Source organism: Anastrepha ludens, chromosome 5 (assembly GCF_028408465.1).
Source record: "Anastrepha ludens isolate Willacy chromosome 5, idAnaLude1.1, whole genome shotgun sequence".
Classification (NCBI taxonomy): domain Eukaryota; kingdom Metazoa; phylum Arthropoda; class Insecta; order Diptera; family Tephritidae; genus Anastrepha; species Anastrepha ludens.
The window spans coordinates 20,856,931-20,881,998 of NC_071501.1; the positions used below are offsets into that span (position 1 = coordinate 20,856,931).

At 37.4% G+C, this 25,068-nt stretch overlaps 1 protein-coding gene across 8 annotated transcripts in view; it reads right to left on the reverse strand.

Annotated features, from left to right (window-relative positions):
• Nucleotides 1-25,068, reverse strand: part of LOC128865125 (protein madd-4) — a 322,915-nt gene that overhangs the window by 147,376 nt on the left and 150,471 nt on the right. For all 8 annotated transcript variants that reach the window (XM_054105124.1, XM_054105122.1, XM_054105126.1 and 5 more), the window contains exons 11-12: nt 7,593-7,775; nt 7,104-7,408 (exon numbers count right to left, since the gene is read on the reverse strand). In XM_054105124.1, coding sequence (XP_053961099.1) covers nt 7,104-7,408; nt 7,593-7,775 — 488 coding nt within the window. The remainder of the gene's footprint in view (nt 1-7,103; nt 7,409-7,592; nt 7,776-25,068) is intronic.

Below are 25,068 nucleotides of genomic sequence, written 5' to 3' on the forward strand. Positions count from 1 at the left end.
ATCGTACGAGCCGCAGAACTTAATCGCTCAGGCACAATATTTTATAAGAGCGTACAATTGTTGGCGTATGCCGATGATATTGACATCATCGGCCTTAACAACCGCGCTGTTAGTTCTGCCTTCTCCAAACTGGATAAAGAGGCAAAGCGAATGGGTTTGGTGGTGAACGAGGACAAAACGAAGTACCTCCTGCCTTCAAACAAACAGTCGGCGCACTCGCGTATCGGCACCCACGTCACTGTAGACAGTTATAATTTCGAGGTTGTAAAAGACTTCGTTTATTTTGGAACCAGCATTAAAACCGATAACAATGTCAGCCTTGAAATCCAACGTAGAATCTCTCTTGCCAACAAGTGCTACTTTGGACTAAGTAGGCAACTGAGCAGTAAAGTCCCCTCTCGACGAACAAAACTAACACTCTACAAGACTCTCATCATGCCCGTCCTAACGTATGGCGCAGAAGCTTGGACGAAGACAACATCCGATGAAGCTACGCTTGGAGTTTTCGAGAGAAAGATTCTGCGTAAGATTTTTGGACCTTTGCACATTGGCAACGGCGAATATCGCAGACGATGGAACGATGAGCTGTATGAGCTTTACGACGACATAGACATAGCGCAGCGAATAAAGATCCAGTGGCTACGTTGGCTGGGTCATGTCGTCCGAATGGATACAAACGCTCCGGCTTTGAAAGTATTCGATGCGGTACCAGCTGGTGGTAGCAGAGGAAGAGGAAGGCCTCCTCTGCGTTGGAAAGATCAGGTGGAGAAGGACTTGGCTTCACTTGGTGTTATCAACTTTGTTGAACTCGGTCAAAATCGCGTAAGTGGTTATCGCGCCAATTAAGAAGAAGAATATAATGTAGTTTAATTCAATATTATTAATAAAAAAATTATGTTTTGATTGAAAAAAAAAAAATTTAAAATATTGTTTGATTTAATCTTATATTTAGTTGATTAGGTCTGTTCTTTTATTATACTTTACTTTGAATTCTCATCGAAAAACTGCACTTTTTGGCAAATTTGGTATAAATATTTATATGTACAATCTCCGAAAATAGTTGAAATATGTTTCTATTATCTGAAACTCATTTCATGCCTCACATTCCGATAGAATCGTATCGCCTTGCAGGTAGCGAAACACTCCGTCTTTAAAGTTAATTTCGATGTTATTATTGGTTTAATTGCCTATCTTTCATTACTTCTTCCGAAACATTTTAATGTAGCAAATAGAACATTTCATTTAAGTTACCCCTTTCATGATGTAGCAGTTAAATCTAATTATGTTTATTTTTCTTTGCATTACTAGAGCTGACCCCTTGCTATTGTTGCGCGTCGGACGTGCTGATTGATGCTGAAGCTAATAATTAAGCAAAGCGAGTCAGCCTTGAAGTTAATATAAGACAAAATACCTCGTTAGATCCCTAACTGCCACACGCTATGGCAACCTGGAGGTCAAGCCAAAATTATTGTGAATTCCAATTTACTATCGAGTTTGTGTTGGCTATAATCTGCGGGACGCTAATAAGACCCAGGAACGTATGGCTGCGAAGCATGGGTACTGATATCTCATATAAATAACTATCTTCTCTGCTTCGAACGCTAAATCCTTAGAAGAATATTTAGACCAGTAAGGGAAACTGATGGTTTTTTCAAAATAAGATAGAGTAATGCGACCGAACAGCTGATATCAGGTCAAAATATTGTGTGTCTCGCTAAAGCTCAGGGGTTAAGAGGGTTTGAACACCTACTCAGGATGGACGACCGCAGAAAAAGTTTGTGTACTTAGATATAAAGAAAGTTACATTTCTGTGATCTTTCTGTATACCCAGCCTGTAATATTTTGCAATCATTGATTTAATTAAAAATGAAACAACCCTTCACAAACGTCCAAAAAAGTACAATTCTTACTGAATTTTAGAAAAAAAAGACTATTTTTATAGATCCCCAAAACAGGCCAAAATTAAAAAAAAAAAAATGTTATAAAAAACTGCAAAATTTATTTTGTTTTTTCTTTTTGTTGTAATTTTTCTCATTTATAGGAAATTAAATACTGCTGCTTCGAGTCTACAAAACTCAACGGATTTGCTTATTTTTTTATTTTAATTTTATTTTTTTTAAAACATTCTTCACGATGAATGCTGAACGTTAGAAATTTGCAGTCGCAATACGAGTAGACACCTAACAAATTTACTCTCATTGACCACATAAAATATTTTTTATCAGAAAAATATACTAGAACAACCATCTGTCACATAGTTCGAACTACCACCTAAGCAATCAGCAGGTATCGATTGCCTTAAATGAACAGCTAATACGACTGAAACGTCTACCATAAAACAAATAGATACTGACTTGCGGTTGAGGTTATGAAATAAAGAAGGTTTCTTTAGATTCAACTAGAAAAAAGTGAGATTCCCAACAGCGATTAAGCCCCTTGAAAGCTGTACCACAGAAACGATGTCTCATAAAAGCTGTCAAGCACGAGACAGGATTCTGTGACTACAAGAACAACGTCTCAAAGCCTTCTTGTGAACAGTTGCGTATTTCTACTGTGTATTTAAGAGCACGAAAATCAAGAACATCAACCAGCCTTTAAACTACGCACCATACAAGTACTTACGTATGCGTGATTGTACATATGTACAAACATACTTTAATAAATAAACAAGTATACGGAAGAAAGTTAATTTAGTGTTACAATAAGCAAAGAATACTGTCACGCATACCAATAAGCACGCTGGCGATATGATACATTATCGTGTGTGGGATTCTCGGTGTGTTTCTGCTGTCTATTCCATAGAAATTGTTGCCATTTATAAGAAAAAATTCCAGAATGTTAACTAACGCACAGGTGATTAAACGATTAAGTGTCTACGAGTCTGTGGCGATGAAATGAAGTGGAAACAAAAGCCGAAGGGTGGGCTGAGGTGAGTAAAGTGAAAAGTGAGTGTGGTGCTGTTGATGTCTATTCGCAGCGACAAAATGCCTGTGCGTTACGTAGGCAAGTGGCCGGCGGTGAGTAGAGTCTAATACCGATTATGTTTCAGTGAATTAGCGGAGCGGGGGTGTATAGGCTGTTGTGAAATGTATGCGTTCTATGTAAAGAACTAAAGCTTGTCAAATGCAGACAGTTGAATTAGATAAAGGCAATGGTGGATGTGGAGTTGGAGAAGATGTTGGAAGGTGAATAGCAAAAGAAATCAGCAGGTGACAACTATGTAATCCTTTATAAGCTTGTCAACTTTGTGAGAATGTGCAGTAGAAAAGGTCGTCTCATTTACAGTTACAATAGGCTTAGACAGGAATGAGGTAAGGCTGCTACTGTCTGGCAGTACACGTGTCATAAATGGGCATTTTTAGTTTTAAGAGAAATATTCGTTTCAAGTGGTTAATTAAATATATTTAATATGCAAAAAAAAAATGTTATTAGCTAATGAAATACATGAAGAGTTGAATATATATCTACGAGAAGTTTGTTTTAAGCTCGACGAAGTAGCTCAAGTACAAGTTCAAGAGCATTGCGAAAACAAAACTCAATGAAAACGTCGACATCTACGCTGGGTTTCATGGTCAGGACCAAATCTAGTCAAATTTATGTCAAAAGCAGCCGCTTTATATATAAGTACTTAGTTTTGCCATAAGTTCTGTGACAAATTTTGTAATGCATTCGGTGAGAAAAAAATTCGCAGAAAAAAGTTTCGTTATTTTTGTTTTTGTTCGTATGCATTGCCTACTTATAAATTATATTCAGTTTCAGTCCGGTGCCAAGGAAAATCGCAGTGCTGTGATTGCATTACAAAATTGTAGTAAAATTGCAAGTGAGAATTGCTGAAAAAACTTACTATTTCGAGAATGTTTGTTTACCGCACAATCAACCGTTTTTCCCAAACGTCCGAAGTGACAGACAGAAAAAGAAGTGGCCGTAATCGCGTCGTTCGAACCAGTGCAGCCATAAAAGCCCTTTGAGAAAGAATTCGCGAAACCCCCTAAGAAAGCAAGAAATTATGTCGAAGGAAATGAATCTATCGACCAGATCCATGCCAAGACTGATTAGAGATGATCTCCACGTGAAAGCCTTCCGTCCCTCAACTGGTCATGTTTTGACAACGTGCTTGAGGAAATTAGACTCGACAGATGCAAGCAGCTTCTTCGGTGGCATGCGGTCAACGGCCATGAAAATATTCCTTTCACAGATGAGAGAATGTTCACTGTTGAAGAAGTTTTTATTAAGCAACACGACAAAATCTATGCTAAGACTTCTAAAAATTCTAAAAAATGTTATTCCAAGGGTTCAGCGTGGCCGCCATCCAGCCTCCGAATGGTTTGGTGGGAAGTGTCTTGTAAATGCGCGACAGCTCTTCATTTCTGCGAAAAAGGGGTTAAGACCGGGGCAAATGTGTACCAGAAGGATGTCTAAGAAGACGTGGTGAAGCAGTTAAGCAGTAGTTGCTTCAATAGAGAGCGTTGAATCTTCCAACAATATTCCGCTCCAGCCCATTATGCAAAAAACATCTAGCAGTGGCTAAAAATCTATTTTCTTGGGTCTGGTAGCCCAGATCTGAGGCCATTGGACTACAGTTTGTGGTCAGAATTGAAGAACCTAGCTTGTCGAAGACCTCACAGAAAGAAATTTAGGGAGTCTCAAACAATATTTCGTTCGAGCAGCGACCCAAATATACATTCAAGCCGAGCGAGCTGCAATAGCTAAATGGCCTAACCATTTGAAGGTTTGTGTAAAAGCAAATGGTGATCATTTCGAATGAAAATTTACAATTTTTGTTTTAGAAATTTACATAATTAAATTTAATTTAAGTAATTTCATTAAAAAAGTATTATAACTTCATACCTTTAACGTACTTAACTTGTAACAGAACTTATGGCAGGGCTAAGTATATTAGTTTAGGGAAACAGAAATCCCTTATTGTTGCCTACTCTCACCATCTTTGCGACCGCCTTAGTTCTTGCCATTATCATTGTCATTCTTACTGTCTTTGTCACTATCAGTGCTACTCTTATCATCTTTGTGAGAGCTTCAGTTCTTGTCATTATCATTGCCCTTAACTCTGTCATTCTTATAGTCCTCGCCAATGTATTGATCAGATAGTTGTGGTTATTGTCATAGCTACTGTCATAATAATGCTTTTTTTTGTGATTTATGGGCAAATGAGCGTGAGAACGAAATGCCTTCTCAATAGAGCGTAAGCATCCTAGAAGAACCAGAACAAAAAAAAAAAACACAATTTCTTGCCCGTAACAAAACGTAAAAGTTATTTGTTGTTTTTATTGGTATTTTTAATCTTCTTCTTACCCAAAGCAAAATAAAAAATAAATTAAAAGTTTTCACAAACTCGCACGGCTTAGGGCTAATGAGAAACACAAGAGAGATTAGCACTCAAAGTGGCTCTCAAAAGCCCGAAACCGACACAAAGAGGGCAATTTCCGGCTGACTGAGTCAGACAGATTATTATATTTATGACTGGTACTGACATTGTAACTCTCATTACCTTCGGACCAGTCATAGTAGTTGTCATTATTACTCTCATTGTTATTTCCAATGTCATTGTCATTATAATTGTCAAAACCATTCTTATTGTCATTATCATTGTTATTATCCCTGTCATAGTCACTCTCGTTATCACTGTTCTAATCATTATCATTATCAGTCTCATAATTTTCGTTAGCCTTAGTGATGATATTGTCATTGTAATAGCTACTGTCATTCTAATTATCAGCTTCTTTGTCATTGTCATAATAAAAGTATAATACTACAATATAGAAATATATAAATATATATTTATAGTCAATGCTATTATCAAAACCGTAGTCAAAAACAAAGTCTCAGTAGTCGAGGTTAGGTAGGTTGAAGCGTTTTTCCACTGTGGGACGCTCTCAGGCTCTTAGATCATTTTGATGCCAAATGGGGAACTTGTTCTTATTTCTCCTAAAACCAGTGTGTAATTTTGAAAAGTTTTATAAGAAACTCATTTCCACAGACCTAAGATCTTCCAATTCAATAAAGAATTGTCTATCTAAAATGGTAAATCTACGTCTGAAAAATGGCGCAAAAAGTGCGGGATCGTCTCTTCCTCATCTGAACAAATTCTGCAGATGTGATGTGTTTGCATGTCCATCTTCACTAGTTTCACTGAATTTAATTTATTCGATTCACCAACGTAACCGATGGGTGCTTCATATGAATTCTTTGTTTCCAACAATGTTTAATACAAGTATTCGAAACCTCTTGAATTTGCCTCACTAGTGTAGTTTTTAAACAAGGTTAGCGGAGCGTCTTTATTGTTATTTCTACAGAGACCTAAGTGATTTAAAGGCTATGCCTTACAAGTTAATCATAACTAAGTTCACCGAATAACTCCACAATGCATCTTAGCTATCGACAATGGGATGTAAAGTAACTTCTGAACGGTACTAGCTTGTAGCTAAAAAAATGGCTGATGGGTTACCAAGAGGACGTGTTTCGAGTGATCTCCTAGAACCTTAGAATGTTTGATCAGCTTCATCAAAAGGACAGATGGATTAGTGAAAAATACTGAATGGAAAAACTTCTAGAATGTAGTTATATCTACAACCGACAAAACTTTGTGATTACGCTTTCTACAGAGTAAGATTAACATCCTTCCTTGACTACACCAAAGAATAGGTGCAACCGTTGAGACATTTAATCAAATTTTATATGAATTCAACTTTTATGACAATTCAACTACCAAGAACATTTTGGACTTTAACGTGAAGTTTAAAGAATCTTCTAGAATCTTAGAATGTTTGACCAGCTTAATCAAAAGGACAGATGAGCTAATTTTTGAGAAATGAATATAAAAACTTCTGGAATGTAGTTATATCTAGAATTGGCAAAACTTTGTGATTGCTCTTTCTAGAGGTAAATCTTTTCGTGACTACACAAAAGAATAGCTGTAGCCGTCGAGACATTTAAGCACATTTTATTTGAATGTCCAGACAATTCAACTAACAAGAACACTTTGGCCTTTAACCTGAAGTTTGTAGAAATTTGTGTTATTCAAGTTTATATATCTGTTGTGACTCAGTGCCGCTCTCCTCTGAGCTAACCTAAAGTATTTGACTCACCTTGGATCACCAACTGGTACTTTGGATTCGGCATCGGATTTACTGCGATAACCATATCCGCCGCCACCGCCGCCACCACCACCACTAGTGAGACGTTCGGCACGCGGCTGTTGCGGCTCATCGTGATGCAGATGACTGATCGAGCGGTGCGCGTACTGTGGTGCGGGCTCATCGCGATACGACACCAAACCCGCATCATCATTGCGCGCATCGCCAGACTCGTCACCGCCTTCTTCCACATCTTCAACATCCGCCGAATCGTCGTCATCCTCATCGTCTTCCTCATCCAGCTCCCCGTCATCAGACTGTTTAAATATGAATGCATAAACGAAAAAAGAGCGCAGGAAATATTTAAATTAAAGGTGCGGTAAAAGTAATTTCTAAATTTTTTAACTAAATTATATTTTTGTAATCCGTACTATTTCCTTTTTAATCCTTAAAAGCTAAGTGCATGTTTTCATTTTATTTTCATACATCTTCATAACTCACCGATGCGAGAGGACCGCTGCTGCCGAGTATAATTGTACCGCCACCATCACAAGATATCCCCGTCGAGCATTGCTGCACCGATGCGGGTTTCGTAAGTGGGTCGCATTTGGCGCTGTGTCTGCCATCAGCCGATTTGCATTCAACGCCACGCATTTGTAAGCCTTGGCCGCAGGTTACCGAGCACTACGCATGACGACATAAAGCCACATCCATGGCACACAAACATACATACAGATGTGCAATTCGAGCCGCAGGGCATTTTCGTATAGTTGGTGTAGGAAGTGTTGCGTCGTAGCCACCAAATGACAGTCAACAAAATAAGTTTTCATATGCGACAGCAATGCATGTAGGATAAGTCGGCGAGTGGTGGTTGTTATTGTTGTTGGACGCAGGCCACAAGTGGGATAAAACGTAAATGACACAAAATGATAAGGAATTATAAATTATTTAAACGTGTTTAGCATTAAAATTTGCATAAAAATAAAACAAACTCAGGTCCACATATACTTGTACCTACGTACATACGGACCTTAAGAACTTATATGTATGTATTCGTGAGCAGCGATGTGAAAAAAGTCACAAATTATATGCAAATTCGTAACGTCGTCATAAAAGACTAATAACAATGAAGATGGCAACAACAAAAAAAAAAACTGAGCATATGCTGAGTAAATTTGAGCAACGATTTAATATGCAAAGGATGATGAACTGGCAATGCGTAAGTGTGCCTTTTTTTGGGCGCCCATATGCTTGTATGCAGGTATGTGTGTGCGTATGATGATTACCCTGCTGGAAGAAAACGCACTATGTAGTACCGAATAGCTGCTAGTGAATTTAGAATCATGACAAGAATTTAGAATCTTTTCCTGATAAGCAACTAGTGAAATTTACACGGATATCAGCTAGGAAGTGTTGCCTGTTCAAGGTTGTGATAGAAAATGAGTCGTTGTTCAAGGACTGAGTGACACACTCTGGGTTACGGTAGTCATATTCTCTTCAATAGGTATCGTACGACGGCGGCGACCGCACGACTGCGAACTTTTTTTATCGCATCGAATGCTTTCAGAGCCGGAGCCAACGTAGGCGCTGGATCTTCATTCAGTGCGCTGTCTAGGTCGTCGTAAAGCTCATACAGCTCATAGTTCCATCGATACTCGTCGCCACTAACGCGCAAAAGTCAAAAAATCTTCCACAAATTTTTTCCTTCAAACACTGCAAGTGACGCCTCATCGGATGTTGTCATCGTCCGAGCTTCTGCGCGATACGTTAGGCCGGGTATCATGAGAGCCTTATAAGGTATTAATTTTCGATGAGAGAACACTGAACGCACTGCATGGGCTACCCAATAGTTACTTTGGACATAAGCTTGCAATAGTTTCTAACGTTGCTCAAGCATAACGCGATTCATTCCATTCCGCAGTGATATGATATTGATTTGTGTTCAAAAACGGATGGTTAAGTTCTAAGGGCCGGTGTTGATTTTTAATAACATACAATTTTTTTTTTAATTATTATCATTTCTCTTTATTATGATAATACTGTTATGGATCAATTATGTATTGAACAAAATATTGGCCAAATGGCCGCCGCGGTCTCGGCGACACACCGGTGTCAAATCACATGATCTTGGCGGCCAATTGACATCGCCGCGACGTGAGATTATTCGGCCATCAAATTTCTCGCGCAAAAGAGCCATTGTTTCCTTAGCTGTGTGACAAGTGGCGCCGTCCTGTTGAAACCACATATCGTCCACATCCATATCTTCCAATTCGGGCCATAGAAAGTTCGTTCACTATTCACAGTAACTGCCTGACCGGCCTCATTTTGGAAATAACACGGCCCAATGATGCCGCCGGCCCATACACCGCACTAAACCGTCACTCTTTGTGGGTGCATTGGTTTTTCGGCAATCACTCTTGGATTATCATTCGCCCAAATGCGGCAAGCGGCAATTCTGCTTATTGACGAATCTACTGAGGTGAAAACGTGCTTCTTCACTGAAGATGATTTTCTTCGAAAATTGGTCATTCACTGTTGCCATTTCTCACCATTGACGACACTTGAAATGGTCAAGAGGCTTTAGTTCTTGAGTCAATTGCCCTTGTAAGCGTGTAAATGCTAGTCTTTATGCATAATGTTCATCAACGACGAGCGTGAGAGGTGCAATTGTTGGGCACGACGACGAGTTGAGGTGGACGGCTTTTCAACCACACTATCGCGAACAGCAGCAATAGTTTCTGCAGTACGAGCTGTACAAGCATCCATTGGTGTTTTTACATCTCCTACAGACCCGGTTTGCTCAAACTTTTGCACAATTTTTCCGATTCTACTCATATTTGGACGATTAAATTGACCAAAAAATCACGAAGTGCGCGATATGCATTTTGATTTGAACGCCCGTTTTCATAATAAGCCTGAATAACTTTAATGCGTCGTTCGATTGTGTATCTTTCTATGGTTCAAATTGAGTTAGTCTGAGATTAAAAAATATCAAATGAAATTTAGAAAAAAAATTTGACGTTTAGGTGTGGTTCACATTCAACATCGGCTTTTAAAATTTAACCACCCTTTACATGGAATACTTGGTATGACTTTGGGATTTTGGCATAAATTCAGTTTTTTTTTTAATTTTGGTAAAGTTTTGAGCTCAATAGGAAGTTTTTGTAGAAGAGAGCGTAGTCACTGTAGCCGAATGGGGAGTGGGAGTGCACAGGTTCGAAATCTCTGACATCAAAAACCAAATGATTGGAAAAGCATTTTCTAATAACGGCCGCCGTTGGCAGGCACTGGTAAACCTCTGAGCGTATTTGGGCCATTCCGCAGGGGCATTAAGCTGAAGAGGCACACAACAAATAGGAGGGGGAGCTTGGTCAAAGACCCAATAAAGGGTCTGTACTTAAATGTGTACAAACAAGGCTTTTGTTGCCACGGACCCGCAATGGCAGTAATCTTTTAAAAAATTTTGGTTGTTAAGAGAACAGATGACTATTTTTAAAAATACAGACATATCCTTTTATTTTATTAAATCGCAGCGCATCTGATGGCTAGGACACGATTGCAGAACTCTAGATGGAAGAATAGCCTACAAAGTTTTGGATGCACTCATGTACAGGTACAGTGGAAAGTGAAGAGGACGACCTGGCAACAACCGATGCAAGGCTATGGACCGAGATGCATGGAGAGAAATTGTGGAGGAAGCTAAGGCTCGTACCGAGCCGATGTCTTTGGTAAATTTTCCAGATCCACAGGCGAAAATGTGACTGTGACCCGTAGCTACATAGAGCCTAGTAATCGAATACAGTCGAATTTTTCTACAAGCGAAAAGTCCAAAAGATTACAGGTACTAGTCTCCCTTGGGAATTTCACAGTCGCTGCTGTCACAATAATCGATGTGAGCAGTCGCTAAAATTGAGTTAGGACAAGGCTTACAAGGTTTATTATGTTTACGTCACGGCAAAGTTAGCCTAACATTTCCATTCAATTTGCGTAATCCTTCATTCTACCAACCTTGAAGTCATATTTTACTCATACTTTATATGCAACAGACATGTAACATAAGTATGGGGAACGTTGAAAAACTCTATAAAATATTAAAATAGAAATGCGATGAGAAAGGCTGGAGCTGCATCCGCACTTTCCAGGTTAAGAAGCCCTAGTTTTCACATGACACCGCGGTCGAAAGAAGGACTTGGCATTGCCGCACTCTAAAGACAGATAACTTTGCTCGCGATAGGATTGACGATTTGCGAAATTGCCTAAGTTCTGAACTTAAATTTTGTTTCATCAATTCAGGTTTTTCCTGCAGGGTATTTTGTATTTTAAGGTGTGTGCGGACACACAAAATGAAAACGCGCTTGGAAAGGATGCTCACATTTTTGTATCCACACAACCTCACGTACATACATACGTATGTATTTAAGTAAGTACTTTAATGTTCGGTAATGCTACCTAAATATATGCAAACACTCACAGCCCACACACGCATATTTGCTTATAGCCGCAATCTCATTTGGATAAAAATAAAAGCAATGATGCCAAGCCGGCTAGAAAATTATGAAAAAGTTGTGACACGAATTATGAAAATTCATAAGGTAGTAGTAGCAAAAATTGTGGTCTGAGCTTTAAATAGAGCTTCAATTTGTATGATCCAAAGTTGTGTAGAGAAATATTTTACTGGCAAGACCAATGTCCACCGAAAAGTTATAAAAAGTTTCAAAGACATTTTTCTTTCTTACAAACAAAATCATCTTAAAAATCATCCTTAGATCCTATGTTTCACGAGGTGATCTTGATCAGCAGTAAGTAAGTAAGTGTCCTTAGGTCAACGACTAAAAACTTCTAGTTTAGTATGAGAACAAGAAGGAGCGCTGAAGAGGATGTTCTGACTCGTTTTCTTCTTTATTGGTGTACTGCTCATAGTCACGATTTCCGCCGAGTTCACGATAGCGCGACAGTTGCAAATTTTTCCTCGTGCCAAGAGGCATCATTGAGAAGCGATAAAGCAGGATTTCTAGACTTGAACTTTTCAGCGCCTACTCAAATCCACTAATACAGTCGGCTACAAACAAGGCCTTTTCTTCGGTAACGACTGATTCGAAATGATGTAAAAGAAAGAAATTGTTGATGAATTGGCCAACTACGGATCAGCGGTTACCCCAAAGAAACCAGAGCCAACAATCGGTATCAGTTCTGCAGGAATCATGAGTTAAATCAGCGATTATGTATGCAACTTTCATAAAGGGCGATGACCCAGTCTTGAACACTTTAGACCTACAAAGTGTTTTGTGAACAGAAAACTGTCAAACTTCGTTCTAAAACTGGGAACAAAAGACGTTCGGTTGATGGTCGATATTATGGCAGTACACAACCCATGGGGTCAGCATATGACCACCAGTGGAATCATTGAGAACCTATCTAGCGTGACTTGCTTAAAGGAGGCAGACAGTGCTGAGCATTTTCTCTGTGAGTGTCCTGCCTTTGTTAGATCAAGGCTACGAATTTGGAGTTCCGATATCTTGAGAATGAGTAAAGTTCGTTCAATCAAACTGGAGGATATTTTCCGGTTTGCCAAAGAATCTGGGAAATTCTCATAAGACCAGCTAATCAGGGCGACCAGAAAATCAAGGCTGTGTAGAAACGGTATATCAGAAATTGATTAAATTAATGTAAGCTACGGCGAACCTCCAACGAATCTGGATAATTCTCAAAGGACCAGCTATCTCTGTCTCTATCCTATCCTATCTCTTTCTTTCTGGTACTTATCTTCTTTCCTCCTTGACTATCTACCCTTTTACTTGAGCTTTGAATCAAATGGACTTTTTTTAGCATGCGTGTTTTGGGATTTACCAAGCTCTTCTTGTTCTTGACTCCATTTTTTTCATTTATCATTATTGAATTCAAAATAAGTTCAAGGAAGTCGAAAAGTGCACTCTCGATTCAATTGCCTACTCAGTTCAAAGTAGCATTTGTTAGCAAGAGATGAGTTTGTTGGTCGGTGGAAGGTCTGTTTGGTCTGTAGATGGTGCCTCAAAATGCGAGTAGTTTAGCCTTGCTTAAAAAGTTTAGGGATCATGAAAAATTACTACGTTAAAGATACGAGCTCCCTTAATGGGAATCGGTCACTCAGCGTTTTGTAATAAAACTCTAACTACCAAGCGGATAAAAGAAGCCCAAACTGATGCTGGTGGAGCGCACGTGTCCGTTTGCGGAACTAAAGTCTCATTTTGCAGTGTCGGAAACTCAAAAGAAGGGGCATAATAATGCTGGCGAAAGCACTGCAAGGTGAAGATCTTAGGCAGAAGACTTTAACTAAGCGAGGAATTGAGTGTTGGTTTTATGTAAGGAATCTTAGCGTCGTAATTCAATATTTTAACCATAAAAATTGCCAAGGATAACTTTAAAAAGAGAAAAGTTGTAAGAAGCTTTCAAAAGGTGCTGTTGATAAATGCAGAAGATGACACCAAGATCTTTCTCTGAAGCTCATGCGTAATTTACTTTTCGTATGATAAGAAGAATCACTTCTTCGTCAAGAGCTTACTTCGTTTACTTCTTCGTCTTACTTCTTTGTCTTACTTCTTTGTCTTACTTCTGCGACTTACTTCTTCGCCTTACTTCTTGGTCAAGAGCTTCATGTAAGTGGGCACACTGAATAATAGCCAAGCAAATTAGAGAACTTGAAAGTCGTCGAACGCATTGAGCGTTAAGAAGAGAATTCTATTTTGCGGAATACATCGAAATAGAGTCGTTTTGGTGCCCTGAGTTGGTAGTTAGCCTGATTTCAGCTATATTTTATTATTTGATTAACTAGGGCAAAGGTCGAAAGGCAGATACTTGAACTCTCTTTCCAAGTATGCTTCAAACGGAAATGATCCACGCAGAACGTAGCAGAGTAAGGCTCAGCGGAATGCAGTGAATCTTGCGGGAATAGTGAAACTATAACGCCAATTTTCAACTTTTGGCTGATCGGGGGTGTGCACATTTTAAATATTTACGTACACATTTATTCACATCAAATTCTTCTTGTCAATCAATGCAGGAATTATTTGACACTTCTACGTACACCATTATTCACAATGATACCTCTGGCAACTCTTTAAATACTTCCAATCCAATCTTCTGCTCTACCACACGTTTGCCTACAAAGTGGTTTACTTATACCCACACCCCATGACATGCCGCATATGTAAATATTTTAACTCTATGCTTGTGCTAACAAACAAACGAAAGAGCATTAAGTCATGACAAGCCAAAAGCGGCGAGGTTCTAAAAGGATGCGACGTACGAGAGTAGTGAGTTTTTACGCAGCTGCCTGCTGCCTGGAAGAAGGGGTGCTTATGTGACAGCTAGTCGACTGGCTGGACTTATATGCTTATGAGTATGTAAATGGACTTGTGCACATGCTTTTGTATGTAGATAAATATCATTTGGAGTACCACAAACACACGCACAGCGACTAATAAGCGCCGGAGCATTCGAGGAGCATTAGAAGCTTTCAGTGAAGTTGCCTGTATTTTTGCGTACGCCGCCCCGGGAGTGTTTTGCAACCCCAACAACAACAAGCCAACTGCAGTTCATATCAGCAAATACTCACTACTTAGACAGCGGCACACAAGCCAAACAGAGTAGAAAAGCTCGCTGCAGGATTTGCAGGACTATTTAAAATACCTATGCACGCAGCTGAGCCTACAAGAATGACTTGATGCAGTAAGTCGATGCGCTTCAACAAGTACGAGAGTACTATGCCGATGAAAAGGCACTAGGAAGTTTAAAGTACGCAGACAGCGTGCTTTAGGAACATTCGTATGTATGTATCAGCGTCAGACGGCCATCTTCATCTGGTGACTGGTAGTTGTTGTCGATATTGTTGCTGTTTCCGTGACTTTTCAGTTGCATTTAAGCTCAAGTGTAATTATGCCATAAGATACTGGCAAATATTTAACATAAACACTTTCAGCGAATTGCGACTGCCGTCGAGTGGCAGATAGGTGACGACTGCCGAGCACCGAGTACCGCGCGCAAGCGAGGTCCGTAAATGTGATGAAGTTGTTAGTAGGAGAGTCGCTTGGTAACGCAGCGGATAGACAAATGTTAAGCTGCTTTGATACTAATTTTGACACATCCCATCGCTGGAGTCGTTTGCCGTTGATTTTTTTTGTTTTAGCTCTCGCATTTCCTATTATGGGCGAAGAAAATACTTTAGAAAAGAAAATGGAAAATGTTGCTCTTATTTCCCGAGATAATTTGTTCTGCTCGAATTAAGTGAGTAGAGTGGGTAAAAGTGATTTAACTTCTTAGTTTGCTTTGGTTTTAAGTAGTTTTGAAATTAATTGATTGCAGCTCGCTCGTAAACTCAGAGTTTGTATTAAAGTCTGGGGGGAAAACCTGACTTAGGAGAAGAGTGGGACTATGCCCATTGCGTCACTAAAGAGTCATTCCTTTCGTTGAACTATCGCTCGTGGATGGTAAAAGGAAGTAAAACGAATTGACTTTAAAGAAATTTGAAGACTTTTGTGCTAGAAAATGATAAAAAATGAATAAATATAAGAGGAATGTGCTATAATTATTGCAAGTGGCATTCGAAGGTCATTGTGCTTTCACATTTATGTTGCAGAAGACATAAAGAAAATTATTATCTAAATATATAATTGGCGCTTACACCATTTTTGGGTGTTTGGCCGAGCTCCTCCTTCAATTTCCTATTGATGTTTCTTCTATGTCTATGATGTTTTCTACAAAAAAGAGTCCTACAGTTCTTGCCACCTCAAAACGGCTAATGGTTTCTTCTTTTACATTTTGTAAAAATGTTCAATTCCCGATGTTCCTTTAAAAAGCACACTTTACAAATATGTCTAAATGTATACGAGATACATAAGGCTTTTGCAGAGGGCCGAGAAGTCGTGGAAGATTTGCCTCGATCTGGGTTCCCATCAACGTTTTCAATGGATGGAAACGTCGACAAAGTCAAAGAAATGGTGCTGGAAAACCATCATTTAAGTTTGAGGGAGGTAGCTCGTGACCTTAGCGTGTCTCACGAATCAATTCGCAACATTTTACACCATCAATTGGGCATGAGATGCGGGGCTGCTCGACTCGTTCGACTCATCGAAGAAGGTGACTGAAGACAATGCTGAAGCAATTGAATTCGGACACAACGATTATCCAGCGCATCATAACAGGCGATGAAACGTGGGTGAATGGCGCTATCCACATGAGCCGAAACCCAAAAAAACCACGTGAAAGTCGGTCAGAAGTGAAAGGCATGCTACTGGTTGTGCACTCGGAGTTCGTTCCAAGTAAATAAAGAATATTATTTGGAAGTTATGTGACGTTTGAGAGAGAATGTGCGTATGAGCTTAGGAAGTGGCCAAATTTGTAGAAAGACAACTCATGGATCTTGCACCATGATATCGCACCGCCTCAAAAGGCTCATATTGTGAACACTTTTTTGACCAAAAACTCGACAAATACCATCGAACAATCACCGTATTCACCGGACTTAGCCCTCTGCGATTTTTCCATTTTCCCCAAACTGAAATTGCCACTCCGCGGACGCCGCTTTGAGTCGATAGAGACCGTTAAGGAGAATTCGCTGAAGGAGCTGAAGAAGATCTCTTCAAACGCGTTTGAAATGTGCTTTGATGACTGGAATAATCGTTGGTATAGGTGTATTGCTTCGAATGGAGCCTATTTTGAAGGCGACAATATAATTTTTAATGATTAAACAGTTACTTTGCGTTTTAGTGAACAACTTTGGGACTTTTTTGACAGAATCTATGAGCAAATTTTCATGGCAGATGGACATCGGCCATTGCCTGCCGAGGGGCAACAGCTGTGGGAAATTTTCTTTTTTAACACACTTTTATTAGGTCGGGTTGTATGTATGTATGTATGTATGTATGTATGTATGTATGTATGTATGTATGTATGTATGTATGTATGTATGCATGTAACGGAATCTTTGAGCTTAATTTTCACTGGCTTCTAAAAATCTGATCGACTTGAAATTTTGCACACCTATCAAGGACCGATGACAATGCAATAATTTGATAAAAGTTTTCCATTATCCTTATTAGGATTGCCAGGATTAATATTTTCTTTTTTTACCTGTGGGCAAAAAGTAAGGTGAATTTGGTTGTAAAATGAAAAATCTTTATTTATTCTTGTAAATCAGTTTCTCAGGCTCCCTCCACGAAATAAGTTCTTCATCCCGATTACTTCTTTATCACGGCCGATAACTGCAAAGCTTTAGACTCACAGTCGATAAGAAAGGAATTAAGTATAACACAAATATATCGAATCATTTATTCACTGACTGCATTGATAACAATAATTTTCATTCATAATAAAAAAAAAATAGTTTAAAGAAACTAAAAAACACGCTTTTTTGCTAATCGAACTAAAAAGTAGAAAATAAAAATAGTTTAAAAAAACTAAAAAACACGCTTTTATTGGTAATCGAACTAAAAAGTAGAAAATAAATTTTAATGACAAAGGGACCTATAATGAAGTAATAGCAAATCGAACGATCAGTCATAGTCAACTAGCTCAGAACAGAATTATAACAAAAATTAAGATACAAATAGAGTAATTCAAATTAGAGTTAAAAGCGTGGGATGCTTGATATAGTAAATATTACAATCATTCTATTGGCAACTACCTATGTGCAGAGGGTTATGAAAGTGAAGCAAAATGCATCCCACGCTTTTAACTCTAATTTGAGTTATTCTATTTGTATCTTAATTTTTGATATAATTCTGTTCTGAGGTAGTTGACTATGACTGATCGTTCGATTTGCTATTACTTCATTATAGGTCCCTTTGTCATTAAAATTTATTTTCTACTTTTTAGTTCGATTACCAATAAAAGCGTGTTTTTTAGTTTTTTTAAACTATTTTTATTATCATTTGGTGTTTAGTGCCCGGAGCTTCGAACCTTTAGTAGGAAGTATTCCAATTATAGTCACGCTCTCACGGCGACCGCGTTAATTAATTCAATGAGTTAATTTAATCAATTTGTGGTATACTCGTATAATTTTTCGCTGTCTTGTTTTTCTGATCATTTCAAACCATGTGCGCAAGCAATTATGCCTTTGGTAAAGCAGCTCATGCAAATTACTTGCACTACAGATGCTGCAAATTATAAAAAGTTCGTCTCGCTCGGGAGAGCATATCGTTGCTGCGGACGAGTACTTCCTATAGTGCTTTCAAACATCGACAAAACAAATATTTTGCAATAGGCATCAGCAGGCGTTCTTCGTGTCGAATGTACATAAAAGAACTGAAGAAATTTCTTAAAAAAGTATCTACAAATAGATTGCTGCCTGCAGACCGCTAAGCGATGTTTTCATTGTTGAACCTGTTGCAAGGCGTTACCTAACTGTTCCACTTTGTACTTTTTCAGTAAATGATGAAAGACGTACATATGTAGCTGAGTAGTTTTAGTTCTTGATGCTTCACAAATGCTTGTCTATCATGACTCAGTGTCACAAAAAAAAAAAAAATAATAACATCCGCTCGTTATGTAGACTGCGTTGCTCGTATCGATTTATTGTGCGAAGGGTTAAGCATTGGGCTTACCATTAAATTAAAAATATTATATAAAAACACTGCTCGCATATAAAATTATACATATATATTTACTATCCCGGCAGTGATGTGGTGTGGTTGTTATACCCTTGTACTTACATTTTCTTAAATATTAAATCCCAAACTGCAACTATTTATTTCTAACGTCGTTCGATTTCGGTTTGTTCTTACTATTACTAATATTAATAGGACTATGAATAAGTTCGTGCGGTTTTTTTCGAAATTTGAAACTTTATTGACGTAAAATGGTTACAAATTTAATATTCAAAATATTGTCCATCGCTTACTACTACTTTTTCCCATCTTTCTGGCAATTCACGGATTCCCTTTGTGAAAAATTCGGTCGGTTTTGCCGCAATCCACGAATCGATCCATTTTTTGACTTCATCGTAATTACGGAAGTGCTGGTCAGCCAGGCCATGTTGCATCGATCGGAAGAGATAGTAATCGGATGGCGCAAGGTCTGGACTATACGGCGGGTGGGGTAGGACATCCCATTTGAGCGTTTCTAAGTATGTTTTGACCACTTGTGCAACATGTGGCCGAGCATTGTCATGTTGCAAAATAACTTTGTCGTGTCTATCGGCGTATTGCGGCCGTTTTTCTCGCAGTGCTCGGCTCAAACACATCAATTGTCGTCGGTAGACATCCCCCGTAATCGTTTCATTCGGTTTCAGTAGCTCATAATACACAACACCCAGCTGGTCCCACCAGATACACAGCATAACCTTCAGGCCATGAATATTCTGCGCCGACGTCGATGTTGAAGCATGGCCAGGGTATCCATACGTTGCCCGACGTTTTGGATTGTCGTAATGGACCCACTTTTCATCGCCAGTCACAATTCGATGCAAAAAACCCTTTCTTTTGTGCCGTTGAAGCAGTTGTTCGCATGCCATAAAACGGCGTTCAACGTCTCTTGGCTTCAATTCATACGGCACCCAATGGCCTACCTTTCGGATCATTCCCATGGCTTTTAAACGTTTGGAAATGGTTGATTGATCAACTCCCAAAGTTTTTGCAACCTCTTCTTGCGTTTGAGCCGGATCTTGATCGAGCAATTCCTCCAATTCGGTATCCATGAACTTTGGCGGCGCACCCTCGCGTTCTTCGTCTTCCAAGCCAAAATCACCACTTTTAAAGCGTGCAAACCACTTCTGGCACGTTCGCTCAGATAGAGCATGCTCACCATAAACTTCCACCAAGATACGATGACTTTCGGCTGCTTTTTTCTTCATATTAAAATAATGAAGAAGAATTCCCCGCAAAAACACATTATTTGGCACGAAATTCGACATTTTCAAGTGTGGTAAAAATATTGTTGTTTACGCTTCAAATAAAAAACTTATACTGACGTTTGTGCCTTACGACAGTAGCTCTCCAATGAATGTTTGGAAATGTGGATCGATGGAATAATAATCAAGTTACGCCATCTGTTGTAAAACCGCACGAACTTATAAATAGACCTATTATTTTGTTTTTAAATTTTCTTTTTTAATTAAAAAATAAAATTTTAATCTTTTTTTAATTTTGTTTAAATTAAATTTTGTAAAAAAAAATTTTGTAAGCTAAATTTTTTTTTTTTTTTTTTTCAATTTAAAACTGTTTTTCTTCTATTTTTAAACTTTTCTTATTTTTTTTATTATGTTTTAAATTTAATTTTTCTAAAAATTTTTTAACTATTTTTAAACTTTTTTTATTATTTTTTCAAATTCTGTTTTAAATTTAGTTCTTAAAAAAATTTTTTTAAATTAAAAAAGAATCTAAATTTTTTTAATTACATTTTTTTAGTTAATTTTTTTTTTTTATTTAATATACATTAAAAAAAATTTATTAATTTATGAAAGTACATTTTCTAAAAAAATTTTTTTATTATTCTGTTTTTTTTTTTTTTTTTAATGAAATTTAAAAGTTGAAAAACTTTTTTTAAAATATTTTTTAGCATACAATTTTTGGTTTTAATTTTTTTAGTCGAAATGAGGTACATTCAAGCTTTGAGAATTCGAGATGGTAGATGGTGCCCTGTGAGTGAGTATAAGCTTTTAAAATAAGTTTTTGAAAATACGGGCTTTGAAATTTCAGGTCCTTCAAAAAATCAAATTAATGAGTACATAAAAAGAAAATGAAAAAAAAAAATTGTATACAGATTTACTATACAAAATCAATAGTTTCACGTGCATATGAAATTTTTCCAGGATAAAAAAAGTTGATTTTTCCCGTACGGCGTTTCGAGCGCATAGAAACCATTATGCATATTGATTAGAATTTATTAAAATATAAATAAACTCTGATAAATCTAGACATTGGAAACATTGAGGACCCAATGTGCCTGTCTTACTTGGAGGAAGCGGATAGCACTGAGCACTTTCTCTGTGAGTGTCCTGCCTTTGCTAGAGCACGGCTACGAGTCTTGGGTTCCGATGTCGCACATAGGAGTATTTATATGGAAAAGCCGGTCATAAGTCGAAAAAAATTATATCTAATCTCATCACAGAAACTATTTTCTTGAAGGTAGATAGTCGGTTTATCAAATAGCAGACAGACGTCAGAATTTTCACAGCGTTTGGTGCCTGAGCATCTTTCATTGGAACCTAGTCATTGTTTTAACCATACCTATATCTTTGTTTTCGTCAATTATATATTTCCATAATGTGTAATGGTTAACTGTGCTCCTGTTTTGTGAAGTGAACGAAAAAATCTTTTTTGGCATGGGGGCAGGGTATGTAATTTATGATAACAATATATTTTTTTAGTTTCATGACAAGATTGCACTCGAAGTAAGTGATTTTTAAGTCCTAGTAAAAAGTATTTCTTTTTTACTAAAATTTAGCAAACAATAGTGTTTTTAAAGAGATGTCAGACCTTGTCAAGTAAAATTGTTAGTGTGATCATAATATTTGGACCCTTGTCAAATATAAACGGTAACAAAATTGTCCCCGCATGTCCACAATTATTTTTTCTCAGTACTAAAAGTATGCACTGCAAAAACAGGTTTCTTAGCAAAAATCACTTGTTCCATTTACCGTATAAGCTAACATTAAAAAAATGGCAAGCACAAAAGAAGCGAAAAAAATATTGCAGGAAACCAAAGAAAAAATTCAAAAACGTTTCAGAGAAGAAATAGGTCTCCTTGTTGACATTCCGAAAGCCGGTTATGGTAACACCAACGACGGCAATACGTCAAGAAGATTTTTTGAAGACCCAGAAACCTCTTCTCGAATCACTGGAATTAATCAAGAGCTTATAAAGCGATTAAGAGTTATTTTAGAAGTTATTTCAAGCGGCTACGATGTAGACCCTGTTAAGTTTGATAGATATGCACAAATTACAGCAAAACTTTACGTAGACTTGTATGACTGGCACCCAATTTCTCCTACACTCCATAAGGTATTAATATACGGTGCTATGGTGATCAATTGTTCCATTTTATCAATTGGACAGCTATCAGAAGAGGCAGCCGAGGCCAGAAATAAACACTTCTGAAAATACTAACTGGATTTTTTCCCAAAAATTTCTAGAGTAGAGTGCAACAGAGATATTCTGAACAGGTTGTCACTAACATCTGACCCATTCTTGAGCTGCACTAGCAGAAAGAAAAATAAAAGAAAAGAAAAGCCGTTTTCTGAAGAAGCAAAGAAACTCGTGATTCCGGGTACACCGACAATGGACGAAGATAAAGTCACAGCTTATTCAAGTACTAGAAAAAAAATCATAAACCATTAATTATATGCCGTTTTTGAATAACTTACAAAGTAAGTGTGAAATAGATACATTCTTTATTTTAATGATCATTTTCATTTAATTTTGTTTTATTATTGTAAAATATATTGCCATTATAATTAGTAAACGTGTTTTAATAATAAATGTATTTGCAAAAAGCACTTAATAATTTTGACCGATTTTTGGACTGAAATACTCCTATATGTGTCGTTCTCTAACACTGGAGGACATTTACAGATTTGCCACAGAATCTGGAAAATTCTCACAGATCTATTCTTTCCTATCTCTTTCTCTGATATTTTTATCCTTGACTATTTACCCTCCTTCCTGAGCTCTAAATACAATGGGCTTTTTAGCCTGAGTGTTTTATTATCCACCAAATCTGCTGGTGTTCCTTGGCTCGACCTTTTCAAATTTCAATTTCAAAAAGTTTTGACTATTTATTTATTTATTTTGTACTTATGGAAATATAGTTCATACTGTAATAAGAACATATAAAGCAAAGTTGGTACAGTATTTGTAAAAAATCGAAAAGTTTTCATCAAAATTTCAACATTTTGTTTACTGATAATTTTTTTAGAATAATTTTGGGTATTTTGTACAATAGACCATTTAATTTCAGTCTAATAAAGTGCAAGTTTCAACTGGTTTAAAATCGCGTTGATTTTTTACAATTTTTTTCCGCTGACGATGTTTTCTTCCATTTAAAAATGTCTTTAAATGGAGAATGCACAAGACCGCGTGTGAAAAATATTCCTAAAAATCAATGTGATTTTTCATCTACTTTAAGCTTACACTTTATTATACCAAAATTCAAATAATCTGTAAAACTGCATATCCAACATTTTTTGGTAATTTGATGAATTTTTACAAATTTTTATACAAAGTTCGAAACTTTACTTTATATGGCAGTTGTTGTAGTATAAACCATGATTTTATAAAAAAACAACTGAAATTACACCTCATTTTGACGCTGACTGTATATAACATAACTAGCAAACCCGGCCCCCTTCGCTGGGCACACTAAAATAGAATAGATATGGTTTAGAACAGAAAATATATGGTTTTCATATTATTTATTTATGTATTCTTTATTCAAGCGCTTTGGCATAAACAATATTTTTTGTTTTTCTATTTGTTTTTGAGTAAATTTAAAATATAAATTGAAAATCAGGAAAAAAGAAGATTGTTTTTAAATTTCAAATCAACGCATATGAATAAACAATCGTCTTTTTTCCTGATCATCCATGAATTTTTCTTTTCAATTTATATGTTTTATTAAGCATTGGAGCTTTTTTAACCATTATCCATTAATATTTTTCAAAAAAAAAAAAACGAAAAAAATTGTTTTTTCCACGAACACATAATTTCATTCGGATTTCACACTAAATTCTCAAATTTCGTAAGAAATTATTCACTGTTCCAAAATCCACTCCAAAAAAATTCACAAACAATTTTTACATGTTGCACTTACGTTTTTTCCTTATGGCATCCAAATCAGAAAGAAATATTGACACATTGTAACTCACACTGTCAATTTGACAGTTCAGTTCCGCCCCAAGCGTTAAAAAAGTAAGCGACATTATGGCTGGCTGAAAAGAACGCTGTACCCGTTGCCACTGCTCCGAATTACATCCAAACTTTACGAAACCCATTTTCAATACCTACTTAACAACGTGCATAAGTTTGGTTTAATTCGGTGCAAAGACACGGCGGGTCCACGTTTTGGCATATATTTCGAGACCCTCGACATCAATAGGTATGAAAATTACCCCGTATTAAAGCACTTATCAACAGCTTTCATTTGATACCCATATTGTACATACACAACCAAAGGTTACCCGGGTCCACGTTTTGACCTATATCTCGAGACCCCAGTCACGGAGAGGCATGAAAAATACTCTGTACTAAAGCATTCACCAACAGCTTCCATTTGATACCCATAGTGTACATACACATCCGAAGGTTACCCGGGGCCACGTTTTGACCTATATCTCGAGACCCTATCTACCAATAGGTATCCAAACTATACGGAAACCATCTTCAATACCTCCTTAACAATGTGTGTAAGTTTGGTTTAATTCGGTGCAAAGACACGGCGGGTCCACGTTTTGGCATATATTTCCAGACCCTAGTCATCAATAGGTATGAAAATTACCCCGTATTAAAGCACTTATCAACAGCTTTCATTTGATACCCATATTGTACATACACAACCAAAGGTTACCCGGGTCCACGTTTTGACCTATATCTTGAGACCCCAGTCACGGAGCGGCATGAAAAATACTCTGTACTAAAGCATTCACCAACAGCTTCAATTTGATACCCATATTGTACATACACATCCGAAGGTTACCCGGGTCCACGTTTTGACCTATATCTCGAGCCCTATCCACCAATAGGTATCCAAACTATACGGAAACCATCTTCAATACCTTCTTAACAATGTGTGTAAGTTTGGTTTAATTCGGTGCAGACACGGCCGGTTATATATATAAGATTTTTTTCAGTTTGTGTCCGAAAAATCCAAATATCTTACGGAACCCTATTTTTTTCCAAAATAAAATGTAATCCATGTTACTCGTGGATAATGTAGTTTTCGAATGGTGAAAGAATTTTTAAAATCGGTCCAGTAGTTTTTGAGCCTATTCGTTACAAACAAACAAACAAAC